Genomic DNA, 16,225 nt, shown 5'->3' on the forward strand with positions numbered 1-16,225 from the left:
TTACCTAGCAACCGCTGAGGAGAGAGAGAGACGGGAGCCAAGGGCCCTACCGTGTCTTAGCTATACCTCTCAAATTATTCAGCTCTACCTCGATGCGCTCCATGACACAGAACACAAGCCGTCTTTGAGCGCGAGCGAACACGAGGACCGCAGAAGATCTTTTGAAAAACAAAACAGAGCGCTGACTCTCATGAAAAATTGAATGAATGCACATTTAATGCACATCATGAATAAAGGTACACTTTCAATAACAAAGCTATAATAATCAGTAAGAGTGCAAAAGAAACCTTCATAATAGCTTTGCTAGCTGTCATCTATTGGTGAATGCTTTTACATTATTTTAAACTAGTAACACATTTTAATTCCTACCAGACGTCACAGCAATACCTGCACTGAATAAAATAAATAACATCAGTACTCACCGGCGTAGTATGATATTCTTGAAATATCTGAAACAGACAAAACAACAATTTTAGTTTGATTAATCTGTGAATTTAACGTAGTGACTTAAACAGCGAATAATTCACAGGGCACTGCATGTCATCAATTAAGTCGTGGCATGCTACAGCGTAGTGCATTATGCCGCATAAAGCACTTGGCTATGCTATTCAGCTACGCAAAAGTAGTCACTGTTCGCCACAGGACAGAGGAATGTGTTGTTCCAGTTCTTCAACAGCTAACCAAATTTAGTCCACTTTGCCAAGCACTTGACGGATAATGTTTTGTCTAGATTGCTTGCTTGGACATATCATAACCAGTTTTTATGTATGGTAAGAAGAAGCTATTAGCCTAAAACTCTTTTTACTTGTAACGTGACAGAAAGAAATAGGAAAAGGGAATGCAAAAGAAAGGAAAAGAGGAGATGTGAAGAAAAGAGAATTGATAAAAAGTCATTGAAGGATGAGAAAAAAATACTAGTGGGTTGAGAGGAGAAGAGAGACAGCGATGAGCTAAACAGAGGAGGTAATCAATCAGTTAACATGATCACTACAAAAGGTAGCCACTGAAATTAGTAAGAAATTCTTCCTTCCTTCCTAATACATCAAAGAGGACTCTGACCACTTGGACGGTCCAAATGTTCAATATAATTGACTGAAATGCCTATTTCTCGGACTGACAAGCGTCAATTTCTAATCACACTAAGCACATCCATCGGTTTAACATGTTTGTCGGCATCGACCAGCCAGTGACTGTGCGTGCGGCATCACTAATGAATCAGGAGGGTCTTGATATGTGCTGCGTTCCAGACAGCTGGAGCAGGGCGAGAATCATGACTTGGCAGAATATATCTGCTCCGTCATGCTGTCATAACTTCACCCTCTGGACTCAAATCTGTCTCACGACCTCCGTCGCTTTCTGCTCAACGCTCCTCTCTGCAGTCTTTTCGCTCTCGCTCTTGTCCTTTTCTACATTCTCATGCGAAAAAGGGCACACCGAAATGAGCAATATGATAGAAATGTACAACACTCTGTAGACAAGCTGACATCTGTTACTAAGCAACAGGACTGCGGTGCTAATAAGGACGGCGAGGCTTTGTCTCATAATACACGTGGGATAAAAGCTGTATCCTGTTCTATACGGTCTACTGTGCACTATGAGGTCTATACTGTACCTCAAAGTATGTTCTTGTTACAGATATCATGTACGAAATGAATATGACTTTTAACATGTGGTTCAGGAATCTACATGACAAAGACAAAAAAGCTGTGGTACTTAAAGAAAATGGTCTTTGATCCATTTTTCTTCCAGGATGGCCCATAAACCTCCAGAGGAAACCAGGAGCCTTCCTCACCACATCCCCAAACCACCTCAGCTGGCACCATTTGACCTCCAGATGAACCTGAGCTTCTCACTGCAACTCGAAGGCTGAGCCCAGTGAATGAACCTCGTTTCAGCTGCTTCTGTCTGCAATGCTTTTCTTTCTACTTAAAATTCATGACCATAGGTGAGGGTTGGAACATAGATCTACCGGTGAAAGCCTTTCCAACACTTCGACTCCCTCTTCAACCCGACGCTTTGAAACTGCGCCCGTGTTGCTGCAGCTGCCACATCAAACCTCATGTCGAACTCTCACTTAATTCAACTATCACTGGTTAATAACACCCCTGATATACAGTTGCAATCAAAATTATTCAACCCCCACTGCAAATAAGGTTTATTGGCAAAATGTACAAATTAGTACCTGTTTGCAATAAACAAGTCAAGCAAGAGCAACTTAGATAGCTCAACACAACTAATATTACAAGTGGTTTCTCCAAATTCAACACAAAAATATCATTTTTAATGACCACTGCATTGTCAAAATTATTCAACCCCTTAATGATAAGCAACTTTAATACTTAGTAGAGCACCCTTTTGCTGTTATGACCTGCTGCAAACGTGATGCATAGCCAGACACCAGCTTCTGGCAGCGTTCCTGGGGAATCTTAGCCCATTCCTCATGGGCAAAGGCCTCCAGTTCACTAATGTTCTTGGGTTTGCGTGCTGCAACCGCCTTTTTCAAATCCCACCACAGATTTTCAATGGGGTTCAAGTCAGGCGACTGTGATGGCCACTCTAATATCTTCCAGGACTTCTTCTGAAACCAAGCCTTGGTGGACTTTGAGGTATGCTTGGGATCATTGTCCTGTTGGAAGGTCCAATGACGTCCAAGCTTCAGCTTCCTCACAGACAGCATGACATTTTCTCCCAGGATTTCCTGATACTTGATTGAATCCATCTTGCCCTCTACACGCTGCAGGTTTCCAGTGCCAGAGGAAGCAAAACAGCCCCAGAGCATCACTGAGCCACCACCATGCTTCACTGTAGGCAGGGTGTTCTTTTCTGCATATGCTTCATTCTTCCTCCTCCAGACATACCGCTGATCCATAGGCCCGAAAAGTTCCAGTTTTGTTTCATCGCTCCACAGAACAGAATCCCAAAACCTTTTTGGCTTTTCAATATAGTGTTGAGCAAATTGGAGCCGACTTTTCTTGTGCCTTTGGGTCAGTAGTGGTGTACGTCTTGGAATTCGGGCATGGAGCCCTTCAACATTTAGTGTGCGCCTTACTGTGGACACTGAAACCTCAGTCCCTGCTGCCACCAAGTCTTGCTGCAGGTCTTTCGCAGTCAGTCGAGGATTTTTAACCACCTGCCTCCTCAGGACTCTGGTAGCAGCCATTGATAACTTCTTCTTTCTGCCACCTCCAGGTAGTGTAGCCACTGTTCCTTTCACTTTAAACTTGCGAACTATGCTTCCAACTGTATCTCTAGGAACATTCAGTGCCCTTGCTATCTTTTTATAACCTTTTCCTTGTTTATGTAAGTCAATAATCTCTTCTCTGAATTTTTTGGACAATTCTCTTGACTTAGCCATATTTCCAACATGCAATACAACATCACCATCAACAGTCTAGGTATTTGAGGTGTTCTAGCTCAAGCACACCTGATGCAAATAATAAAGACCTTGATTGGTTGCATCAGGGGAGCTTCAAATCACACCTGATTTCCAAATATGTACTCTCATGAGTAATTCTATTCAGGGGGTTGAATAATTCTGACACTGCAGTGGTCATTAAAAGTGGCATTTTGTGTTGAATTTGGAGAAACCACTTGTAATATTAGTTGTGTTGAGCTATCTAAGTTGCTCTTGCTTGATTTGTTTATTGCAAACCTTTGCTAATTTGTACATTTTGCCAATAAACCTTATTTGCAGTGGGGGTTGAATAATTTTGATTGCAACTGTACTTCAACAACGCACAGTTTTTTGGCAGAGCTGGTGGTCTCAAACCTGGAGGTGGAAGCTCTCACCCCAGCTGCTTTCACATTCGACTCCAAACCCACCCAGTGCATGCCGACGGTCACGGCCTGATGAGGCCAATAGAAACACAAAAACACATCTGTAAAAAGCAGAGAAGTAATACTGAGGTTCCCATGGAGGACACCCTACCCTGTCCATGAACACCATGAACAAGAGCAGGTACAATGAGTCTTTTACAGACAAAAAACAGTTACGCAGTTTTGTTTTTGTAACCGAGCTATATCTTTTGTAGTTTCTTCCGATTCTGTTTTAATGGCGACTGAGTAGCATTAATGCTGCCAAAAAAAAAAAAGCCAACTACCATTTCTTCTTCTTCTTCTTCTGTTTTAGTGGCAGTTGGCTAGTGTCAAAGCTGCCAAAAATTGAAGCAGAAGAAGAAGAAGAAGAAGCAGGAGAAGAAAGAAAATCTTGTGACTAAATATGTCTGCTGTGTGGAAGTACTTTACTCCGGAAAATAAAGTCAGTCAGACAAAAATTTGCAAATTGTGCATTAAGGATGTTCTTTAAGGTGGTAGTAGGTGATTGTTATTCAATACTGACAACTTGATAAGAAAATCCTTTATGAATTAGAACTGTGAGAAAACAGAGTCTTAAGCTACTGAAACCAAAATCATCAATCATCTTTGATTTTATTGATTTCTGCTCCCCCGTCTGTTGTAAACAGACAACAAAATCTGGTCGGAGTAAGAACTGCGACACGGTGATATACTACGGAACAATTAACTGTGTAGGTTATGAAGTTACAACAAGTTCTGCATCACGTCGTTGGCTCAAACCTGTTACTCGGTTTGATTCACCACTTCTCAGTATGAGTTCTGCCACTTCACATAATTTCCTCTAATCACATAATCCAATTTGTTCTTGGCAGAGTTGTGTTCAAAAACACTGGCTACAAGTAGCAACAAAAGCGACACAACAACACCAACCCCAGAATATAATTATCCTCTCTCTCTCTCTCTCTCTCTCTCACTCAGAGTCTGACATTCACCAGTGATAAATGCCGCATTAAGACACTTAGTCATTTTGATCCAGGACTGGCAGCACACTCCACACAGAAGGCCAAAGGATTAAGCATGTATTGAAATATTTCTTGGTGTTAAAAATATATTCAAGCATAATGATATACCCTTAAAACAGCCCATATATTTGCCTTAAACATTTACTGGCTTTCTAATAACTAACAAAAAAAACATCAAACTATAAACGACCTACCCTTAACATTTCAAATCCACAAACAATGACCCATAACTAGAACCTCTTATTAAAAGCACTACTGAAAGATCTGTCCCTAGAGCTAAGGGGAGATATTTTCACTTGTATAAACACCGTCCAGAGCTTCTCCCCTCCTGCCTCTATCGCATCCCCTCCCCTCATGCTCCCAGCCTTTTTTCTTTCGCTCTCCCACTCAAAGTAAAACTCCCGCCTCTGGCTGAAAAACCACAGAGGCTACGCCAGTTGACACCACGCTGAGGGCAATTGCACAACTCCGTTCTCGTCAAGAAAACAACAAGAGCCTTTTTGCCGCTCCTCTGCACTGATCTGCGCGGCCAGATTAGAGTAGAATAGAACTGAGTGCAGCATCAGAGCAGCGCGCAAAGTCGCCACAGCAGCAGCTACGGCTTCAGCTGGGGTAGCCGTCACGGTAAGTATCCGCTATTAAAATGTTATTGTAGCGTCGGGACAACTGCAGAGGAAGTAAGGTGAGGCGGGGGAGTCTCTCAATTACATCAGAGCCATTTTTCACATCTGTATTTGTTTTTTATATATAAATATAGATATATCTATATAAATCTCTATATAGATATAGATATATCTATATATGTTCAACAAAAAAAGCTGATGCCACGAACGGATAACTCATATATTGTCCGCTGAAACACCTTGTTGTGCTGAGCTGTTTGTTGAGTAATGAGTGTCAATATATAAATGCTTGAACGTAATTCACTGTTACACACTTCACTGCACCCACATCAATTGAGAGAGTTCACAAGGACACCAAACGGCCAAGCAGCCCATTATCACTGACTGCGGTCAATTATTCTCCTCCGACCAACAATCGCACTGTGCCACACTTCAATCCATAGCTTCGAGCGCGTTGTTCACTTGTATTCTACTCTAATAATCTGAGGAGATTAGACAGTAAAGATGATAAACTAGCTCCAGGCTTCCTTACTACTTCGACATTGTGTTTGCTCAAATAAATGCTGACGTCTCAGATTTGCCTCTAAGTTCGTGAAGCTTGTACGTGACCGATTCATTTGCGAGTCAAATTCATTCGAAGAGCAAACGTTTCTGACTTTCTCTTTGCTAAGTGGTTTTAGATGGCAGCAGTGAAGCAGATCCCCTTTTTTATTCCCTCCTATTCTCACAGTTCCCCTCTGAATTCACAGATTCACTGGAGTTGCATCTTTTACACAGACAGCCCTTTTTTTGGATCCCGTTTTATGGATCTACCTCAGTGTGCCGTGCTCCCAAGTTATCGTTCAGGCATTCATAAATACATGAATCCAAACCAGCGTCTCTCTCTCTGGGGTCCCACAGAAGCTTCATATCTCTGAATACTTTCAGGTACTGAGAATAAAGGAGTGCCGTCAGGTTTTTTTTTTGATGTTTCTACATGAATTCCTCTCGCTCGGTTTACTTAAAATGCCGCCTGCCTGACATCAAAAAGGCTTAACAGGAAAAAAAAAAAAAAAAAGAGACATTTAAACAGCCATAGCTGACCAGTCATGGAGTAATACATCTGTTCCCCTTTCCGTTACCCTTGAGGTACGCTGCATTTTGCATCAACACACTTACACAAACTTTGAAGTGGAAACAGAAGTAGAAACATGACGGTTTGTATTTATCCGTAGTATAAATATGTGTTTCAGGAGGCCGTTACTCAACCAGTTACTCTATGGGCACTTTTTGATGCATTTCTCCAGAAAACACTAAAGTAAATGTAAGTTAAAGGCTGGCTGTCCAAGACGTTGTGACAATAATAATATTCCTCAGCTTCTACTGCAGATTTCTGCCATAATATTTTCCTGAAATCCTCAGTTTGAATTCACATTACTGTCATTCAATATGATGAATGTCAACTCAACAGCCTGATGTGATTTTTCCACTCTCAAACAGATGTTGTGCTCTACATGGATTAGTCAAACAGGTGTTCCAATTACGGAAACATTGATTTTTTTATTTTTTTTCATTCAGCCTAAAGGTGTTGTCGGACGCAGGCGAGTGTCAAATATGCCACATAAACAGACTTAGGACATACAAACCTAAGGACCAGAAGTCTTCTATGTTAAGGACTAGTTGTTTTACAATCACAGCGCTTGACATTGACGGCCGACCACATGGAATAAGTTAAGCAAAACAACAAGCTATGGATGCAAATAAGGGCAGCCTGATGGCAACACGCAACTCCTACTTTCACTGGTCTTTCCTGACAACCTGCTGCTGTATTGTCCCAAAATATGACACGACAAAGCTCCAACAAACCGTCTGCGTCTGCTGTGTTTTCTGGGTTCTGGACCAGACACTGAACAGCAGTAAATATGTTCATGATGTCTTGTTTTACATAAATTATCTGTAATTAGACAACTTGTTCTGGGATTTTTTTTCATGGATACACGCTCCAGCCAATGTTTTCTATCCGTTTGTGATATTTCGTAGTGAGGACGATGACATAAGCGATGAGGTATCTGAGCTATAGCTATCAGTGCAGTTGCAGAAAACATGGCCCGGGGCACAGGATGGGTGTTGGGAGGTATAACTGTGCTGGAATTCAATACTGCACAATAAAGCAACCACATTTAAGGCAAGACATGAGAAGACACAACTTAACTAAGGCAGAGTGTTACATCCTTCATAGATGATTAAAAGGGTGTGTGTGTGTGTTTAATATACTACTGCTGCAGACGCACAACACATCTGAAAGTCTGAGGACCATCTGTGTTCAGCAGCAAAGATATAATAAAAACTTCTAGCATACACTGATCAGACATAACATTATGACCACCTTCCTAATATTGTGTAGGCCTCTCTTGTGCCTCCAAAACAATTGTGACTCATCGGAGAATGGATCAGAAGGCCCTTCTGAGGGAGTCCTGCGGTGTCTGACAACAGAATGCTGTTAGTGGGGGTCTTTGGGTCCTATGGGTTGAGGGGAGGGGCCTCTGTTGATCAGGCTTGTTCCAGTGCATCCCACAGATACTTAATCAGTTTGGGATCTAGGGAATTTGGAGGCCAGGTCAACACCTTGTGCTGGAGATGTCTGCTGCTATCAAGGAGTGTCATTGCTATGGGGTGGGGGTGCCTGGTCTGGTCTGGTCTAGGTGGGTGGTACATGTCTAAGTAACATCCACATGAATGCCAGGTCCAAATGTTTCCCAGCAGAACATTGTATCGTCACAAGATGGTCAATGTTATTTACGTCTCCTGTCAGTGGTTTTAATGTTGTGGCTGATCGGTGTATATATATATATAGCCGTAGGGGCAAGAAAAGAGACATTTGATAGCTCTTGTTCAGCGGCTCGTTTGTTCAGAAATCTGTTGTTTAGCTCTTTGCTGTACAGGTGTTTACCAGAAATGCCTGTCGACGCAGAAGTCTAACAAGATCAGATTCCGTTTGGTTCCACTGTGCGGTAAACAACAATAAGATCAGATAAGACTGACGCAAAACAGTTAAAGATTCAGACCCTGTATGCCTGCGTGAATGCAGGTTTAAATGCAGAAAAGGGACCTTTAAGAATGACTGGTTAGATTACAGATAACATGACAGATTAAATGTCATCAAGTCAAAACTCATCTTACTTACGGTTAAAGTGACTTCTGTCAATAAGCTTTTTGCTTTATTGTCTGAGCCGTTACTAATAACAGCATTAAGCACTTCGTACTTGTACTCATCCTAAGGCAGGTTAGCATTTAAAATTGCCCAACAGAAAAGAAAAAGTACAATCTGTAAAGACAGCACACAGTCATGCTATGTTTCATTGAAGTAAGCATGGTGACGAAGAGCCACAAAAAAAAAAAAAAAGAAATTATGGGCAAGAGCTACAAACCAACACATTTGTGTCATTTAATTCTTCTGTCAAATCCGGTGTCAGAATCAACCAACCAGGTTCATCGAAGGAAAACAGAGCAAGCCGACATCGTATGTGTCTTTATTTGTGCTCCACTTCACTACCCGTCTGTGAGGTTTTCACATGCAACTGCTTGTACGGCGGTGAGTAGCGCAAATTCCTTTCCAGCCCTCAGCCTGCCCAGACCCTCTCTACCTGCCTCGCTCAGAGCTCCCGAACACCAGCCCAATCACAGCCGAGCAGACTCCAACAGAGCCATCAGTACGACTGCACACGTACGTACCTCCGTTGGTGCAGCCCAGGAAATCCCAGAACTGCATGTTGGCGGTCGGTACGCAGAGGAACGGACCTCTGCTCAGCCAAAGACGCCAGTGTACGCTCCTCTCGTGTGTCTCCACTTCCTAGTTGTACTGTACGCTGTCACTTATAGGAGGCGGAAAACACCCGCCCACTGATTGTTTCAGACTGACACACCTGGGGGCTGAGTTTCAATGCAAACACTTGCTTCCTTCACCTGAGCTCTCGATTCTCCAAGTCTTCCCACTACTTCCCTCTTCACTTCAGTCCCTCATCTTTATCTCCCCTTCAGTTGAAATAAAAAAAGACAGGGCTAAAGATCTAACATCTACAGCGTTGCTTTCATCATCCCAGCGTCTTTATATTAGTGGAAGTAACGGGAGAGCAGCCAAGAAGAACAGACAGGAAAACAAAGCCAAGACAAGTTATTTCATAAATATCCTGCAAAACCGCTGCTGTGATTTAAACCAGAAAAAAACAACCATTTAACACAGAAGCACTCGTCACATGTGGCCCATTTTCAGAACAATCAAATGACACGTCTTCAGAGAGCATGGCAAAAGTGCTTCATCTGCAAGAATCAGGTTTTTATAGAGCTGACTGACTTTTGCGTGCAACGCCAGAATGCCATGAATCCCTGCCTTCTTACTGGACGTAAAAATCTAGCAAACATTAACTACTGTTTCAATAACATCGACACAGAAAGAAAGCCGCCTGTGTTCAACCGCTGGAAAGGAAGCGATTTAATGAAAGTGGCAGGAAGTGAAATTTCTTGATAACTCACTTACCAAAAAAATGCGGTCACGTATCCTTTTTAAATTACATTATAGTAAAACTGAATCATATTTAGAGTTTATATACTGGAGCGTGAGCTTATCTGCCTTTAATTCATGTATAAAATGCAAATATATATATATGTACACTCACTTACCGGTTCATTTGGTGTAGTAGTGAATATGAATGCCTTCTAACGTAAAAGTCCAGCACAAAATCTCAGCTTTATGATTGTTGTAATGATCAGTTTATGTCGAAACAGTGTAAGAACGATGATCGTTTGTGGTGCTGGTAAAATGTGTTAAATTAAACACAAGCCCACTGACTAAAATAGTGTCAAATACTGCAAATCACAGCCTCTCACTTATATTATATATGCCACAACCTTCATGTAGTTAAGATTTTTGTGCAGGACTGTCAGTTTCACTATTAAACCTAATAAACTAGCTTTTACAGCGAAAGTTAGTTCGATATGTGTTTATCTTTTTGTCCATGATCTCATCAAATATCTGCAAATACACTCTCATGGACTGACCCTCCATTCTGGCTGCAGGGAAAACATGCACATGGATGTGATCAGGGTGATATTAAGGAAGGAAACAAGGTGCAAGCTAGAGAACTGAATAATCTGTAGGAGACGTGACAGGGCAGTTTCTTAAGACTCCAAAGCCCCTCAAAAAAAAAAAAAAAATGCTGACAAACCATAACCACAGAGCAGCTGACCGAGCAAGAAGTGCATGATGTTTAATTCCGACATTTACAAATTCAACTTGAATCCCATCGTGCATGCTAAACGAGCGATTTGCTGCGCTGAAACGAGGCCTCGTTCAAATATTAATACATTTACAATCGGCCTACTCCAGCAGCAGATAAGTGTGCGGTGGTATTGTTTGGTTGCGAGCATCCAACAACACTTGAGACGCTGGGGTCAAATAGGAACTGCCCCCTTTTTTTTTGTCTCCAAAACCCCCCCGTTCCCCGCAACAACAACAACAACAACAATGAGTCCTCGGGTCTGAGCGGCTAAACAAAACACAGATGTTTTGTGCCACATCGTTGCTGCTCCGCATGACAGAAAGCCTCCTTGATTTGGACCTTTGCACCTACCGGGAGGGGGGGAGCGGAGAGGGGTGGATTCGGCCACTGCACCACTGTCTGTCTGTTAGGAATACAAATGACTTGAACGGTGTCCGAAATGACCAGGGTTTTATATCTGCGATAATTTCCTCAAAAACCTAATACCACCTCCTGAAAACACACCCACGCGTACACCACTGGCGTTAACCCTATTGTCTCTGTGAGTGTGTGTGTGTGAGTGTGTGTGTGTCCCCCCCCCCCCCTTTAATGCTAAGCTAACTCGGCTAACGGAGGGCTATTCCCACTCAGTCCGCCACCCCCCCCAACAGGGATCAATACTCACCCGCTTCAACCCTGGAGCCCGGCCGCACCTACTCTCCGTAACCGGCGACCGTTATCCAGCCGTTAGGGGTGAATTTCAAAAATTTTAAACCCAGTGATAGTAGAGCCGGCTCGGCAGCTGTGTCTCCGCGCTCTGGGTCCGTCTCCCTGTGTGTGTTTTTGTCCACACAACAGCGCCGTGCCCGGTTGTCGGTGTCCACTGACGCTAGCTGTTAGCACTGCTGCCTCTTCTGCTGCTGCTGCTGCTGCTGGAGGAGCCCGAGCTTTTCCAACATGGCTGCAGCTGGCAGGCTCTCTGACAGGGGGAGAGAGAGGGGGCCCTTACGTGTTCAGCAAGGGTCCCAACCTGTTCTTTTTTTAAGTAACAATAGCCTACACTTTTATTCAATGCCACACCCCTCCTCCCATTTCTCTTACCATCAATTAATGAACAGTAATGATGGAGAAGCTACTTACACTGCACAGCATGTGATCAAACTGGTGGTATAGTGATGATTTAATGTGGAAAACAATAGTCGTTATTGTAAGAAACACAAGAAAACATCTTTATCCATCACCATATTTAATGTAAGTATAGTAACGTGTGGCTTACATGGTTGGAAGGCATGGCCAGTTAACATAATATGTTAAACTTAGACTTAGACTTAAACTTTATTTGTCATTTAGATTTCCATTAAAATTAAGTTTCGGTGCAGTGGCTCAGAGTACAGCAGGAATAGTGAACAGGAACTGTATATACAATTTACAGGAACGGTATATACAAAATAGAATAAATATGCATATAAAAAACTAATCGTTATTTTTACAAGCTGCAGCTTTGCACTTTTCTCTGTAGTGCAGATTGCTGTGCTCCAAAAGGTGTCGAGTTGTCGATGAAAGGGTTAGGGTTAGGGGTTATGTAGATAAATATTTTTGCACATTTTAATTGCAGGGTAATGGGAGTGGGTGGGTGAAGAGGGGGGGTGCTATTTATAATGCGTTAAGCAGTCTTATGGCATACGGGATGAAACTGTTTTTGAACCTGGCTGTTCTGCTCTGTAGGCTGCGAAACCTCCTTCCAGAGGCCAGCTCTGAGAACTGTCCATGTTGGGGGTGAATATGTAGTGTGTATTTTTCTCAGTTTCTATTTCTTGTAGGTTTGTGCATATGCAACTCTTGTATATTTCTGCTCATACTATTGCATTTATTTTATTTTATTTCTTATTCTTTGCTTATAACTATCTTACACCTATTTTTCTTTTTGCCAGTGTTTGTCAAGAGTGTTTTTTTTTCTTATGTGCAGCTGAGCTACTGTGATCAAGCAATATCCCTTGCGAATCAATAAAATCTAAACATTAAGTGATGGTAAGCCCTTAACAATAATAAGTGAAATCATATTCAATTCAATTTATTTATATAGCGTCAAATAACAATACAAATTGTCTCAAGACGCTTTACAGCATCCGGTCTGAAACCCCCAGAGCAAGCCTGAAGGCGACGGTGGCAAGGAAAAACTCCCTTTTAACAGGAAGAAACCTTGAGCAGAACCCGGCCATTATAAACACTTTCTAACAGACAATATAAGATAAAGATGTGGTAAGATAAGCTAAGATGTGCCTTTTATTGTTTTTTATTTCATTCAAAAAATGACAAAGCAGCACAGGAAATTCACATCAAGAAATAAAAGTTGGTGATTGACTGTTAGGAGGTGGTCAGAACTGCTTTATTTTCACCGTGCGAAACTAAACCTGGTTGTTTGCCTACAATAATGTCTGTTTTCGTTTTTGGTGGTGGATAAAAAGTGTTCAGCACTGCCTCGCTGTAGGTAATGAAACCGTTTTCCATTTTATCTGTAATCTATGCAGTGGCAGGGCAGCCGTCAAATTCAGCCTGCAGGGCAAGTTGTAAATGTTAATCAATGTAAGTGGAAGGTCTTTCAGATTATATGTTTTTATGGTGCAGCCCTCTGCAGCAAAGCCTTGAGAAGAAACATGTAAGAACCCACAGCCATATCTCATGATTAAATGAAATCTTAAGAGATTTAAGCCATGCATAATTCATCATAGTGTTGTAGTGTAAGCCAAACAAAAGAGGCTTTGAAATAAAGATGCAGGCAGAACACACACACACGCGCACACACAAACACAATTATTGTGACTTTGAAGCTGACTGCCATTATGCTGCCTTCCATCTGTATATCTCCACTGTTTCGCAGTCATAGCCCAAAACAATCCATCCTCTGACGGGCCTACACACACAGTCCCACCTACACATGCGCTGCGTTCATGCATGCAGCTAATATCCACACAAAGACAAACTCATGCAGATCCACACTCGGTTTAAAGATTTTCATCCATATATAAGAGAGAGACAAATGACGGCATTAGGGAGTGTGACACTTATTTTAGGCGCAGTGAAAAAAAATTGAATTTGAATTTATCGGTCCCACGTGATCAGAGAATGTGTTTTCACTATAGCACGCTTGTCATGATGCTTACTGTAACCTCTGTACTAGCATCACCAATCTCCACAGCAACAGCAAGGAGATGGGAGAGGACAGATATAAGTTTAGGTCAGCTTTCATTGCTCTTAATAAGTTCCTGGATTAGACTAAAACAGAATAAGGGTCTAACTAATTGCAGGCAACACTAAAAAGGGTGGATAAGTCTGGATCACAATTGCCTCGCAAGGTTACCCCTATCTCAACCCCTACCATGATCATCATGACTCGTCATCTCCTGTTACAGCAAACACACTAATGTCATCTTCCATAAGTTCACTGAAGGGTCAAACCTCTTGGTTAAGGAAGTGCTTGTTCTTCCACATGCTGTCAAGCAGGTGTCTCCACTGCTTTTGTCAACACCTCAAACTGGGCATTCAGTTTCTGTATTGAATCATCTTTACTGATTGTGTTAAAATTTCCTTCCTTCCTAAATGACTTTGGCCTTCATCTATTTGTTTGCATATACTGTTATAGGTAATGTAAGATGAAGTTTCACTTGCTTGGTCCACAAGTATCGTAAACTCCTTTGGTGGAAACAATGGATCTTTCCTAAGCTTATTAACATTTTAGGCTAATAATAATACATTTTTAGTGCTGTTGAGCTATTATACTGATGTTTTAGATAAATATGCACTTGCTTTCTCAAGAAATCTCACATTTGAAAGACTGGTGGTTAATGGTAAGTGTCTGTTGCTGTTCTGATCAAATTTATGGGTCACCCTCTGAATGATTTTCATATTATATCCATATGCATATGCTTATTTTGTACAGAATATTTCCCTTTTTTTCGTTTCCTCCAAACAGCAAAGGATTTTAACATGACTACAACATAGTATTAAACAGTGTTTGGTGTTTTTATTATCTATTAATGTGTTTCATTCTGTTCATTCTGACTGTATTGTGTAAGGTTATAGAGGGTGGTGGACATTGTCCATGACGGACCGGAGTTTGCCTCTGCCACTGATGTCAGGGACTCCAGCTCAGCCCCTACCACAGAGTCTGCCTTCTCTATCAGTGTGTCCAGCCACCAGGTGTACTTCTTCTTAGTGCCGCCTCCCCAGCACACCACAGCATGGAAGAGGGCACTGGCAACGATTCATTACATCGTAAATGCATTTTTTTTCCCAAAAAAATGTGTGTATCTGTATAATTTTACATTTTAAGTATTTCGATTTATTGAAATCAGCAGACTGTCACTCAAAGTGCCTTATAGGTTTCACCTGTTGGTTATTCAACATCGAAGCCAACAGAAATGGTTATGTCCTTTAAGAAGATTACTTACATTCACAGTTCAGAGGATGGATACGATTGAGTTCTGTGATCCCCAGACTTTGCCTCTAGCACCACCATGAGGTGAATCTTGACAGATATTAAATGTAATTTACAACATATACCCAAGGTACTCGGGGGTGTACAGTGAGACATTGACTTAGTGCCACCTGTTCATTCATCATGTCAAATATCTGAATTTACTTCATGATTTAACACAAATGTCTACAAATTTCCACCAAGTGATGCACATACAGTATCTCTGACCTTTTCTTTGTTTCCACCATGAGATAAACCTGTTAGTTCTCCAGTGATGTATTTAAAACATTTTTAAATGGTTTACTGTGAACGTCGGTTCACATAACCATGGTTCCATCAACCATGGTTATTTAAATGTTTCATTTAAAATTGTCAGTTGCATGCAGTAACTCATCACAATACCAGCAACACTGAAAGACTTTATGCTTAAACACATTATGTAAAATCTGTAATAAATAACTATAAAAAGAAAAAGAGTTCACTCGTGTCATACAGTTTACATATTTATTGCATGAGACAGGAATCTGCAGGCCAGGTTTGGCGAAGTGCAGACAAATCAATAGTGGAAAGAGCAGGATAGTCCAGCATAGTCCATGTTTTGTGCCTGGGTAGGGTTATAGCACTGGTAGTGTTCCCCGTGGACGTATGGTTGCTGCAAGTTGCCGCCAGCTGGTAGCAGTGGAGTACCAGGGTAGGGACCACACATCATGGCAGCTTGTGACGTGGATGGCTGCATCAGAGTAGTCTGCACAGGCGACACGCACTGCTTCTTAGGTGCTTGTGTAGCGTCTTAAATTCAGAAACAGAAACTCATCAATCCACTTAGCATATGGTGGACAAGTAGTTTAATGTGATTTGGATGCAGCACTCCATTCTGATAGAATTCAGTACAGTGTGCTTTGAGTGTTGCTGGATTAAATGAATCTGACTGAGGTGACTGAAGGATGGTCCGGAGAACAGAGGAGGTTATATAGTGTCCCATCTAGTGTTACATTTGGAAAATACACTATCTATCTATCTATCTATCTATCTATCTATCTATCTATCTATCTATCTATCTATCTATCTATCTATCTT

At 41.7% G+C, this 16,225-nt stretch overlaps 1 protein-coding gene across 3 annotated transcripts in view; it reads right to left on the bottom strand.

Moving 5' to 3' along the window:
• Positions 1-9,257, bottom strand: part of LOC311497006 (focal adhesion kinase 1-like) — a 56,659-nt gene extending 47,402 nt beyond the window's left edge. For all 3 annotated transcript variants that reach the window (XM_084557089.1, XM_084557090.1, XM_084557088.1), the window contains exons 1-2: positions 9,152-9,257; positions 423-449 (exon numbers count right to left, since the gene is read on the bottom strand). In XM_084557089.1, the coding sequence (XP_084413215.1) occupies positions 423-449; positions 9,152-9,188 (64 nt within the window). In that variant the 5' untranslated portion in view covers positions 9,189-9,257. The remainder of the gene's footprint in view (positions 1-422; positions 450-9,151) is intronic.
• Between the last annotated feature and the right edge of the window lie 6,968 nt (positions 9,258-16,225).

Source organism: Chelon labrosus, assembly GCF_963514085.1.
Source record: "Chelon labrosus genome assembly, chromosome: 12".
NCBI lineage: Eukaryota > Metazoa > Chordata > Actinopteri > Mugiliformes > Mugilidae > Chelon > Chelon labrosus.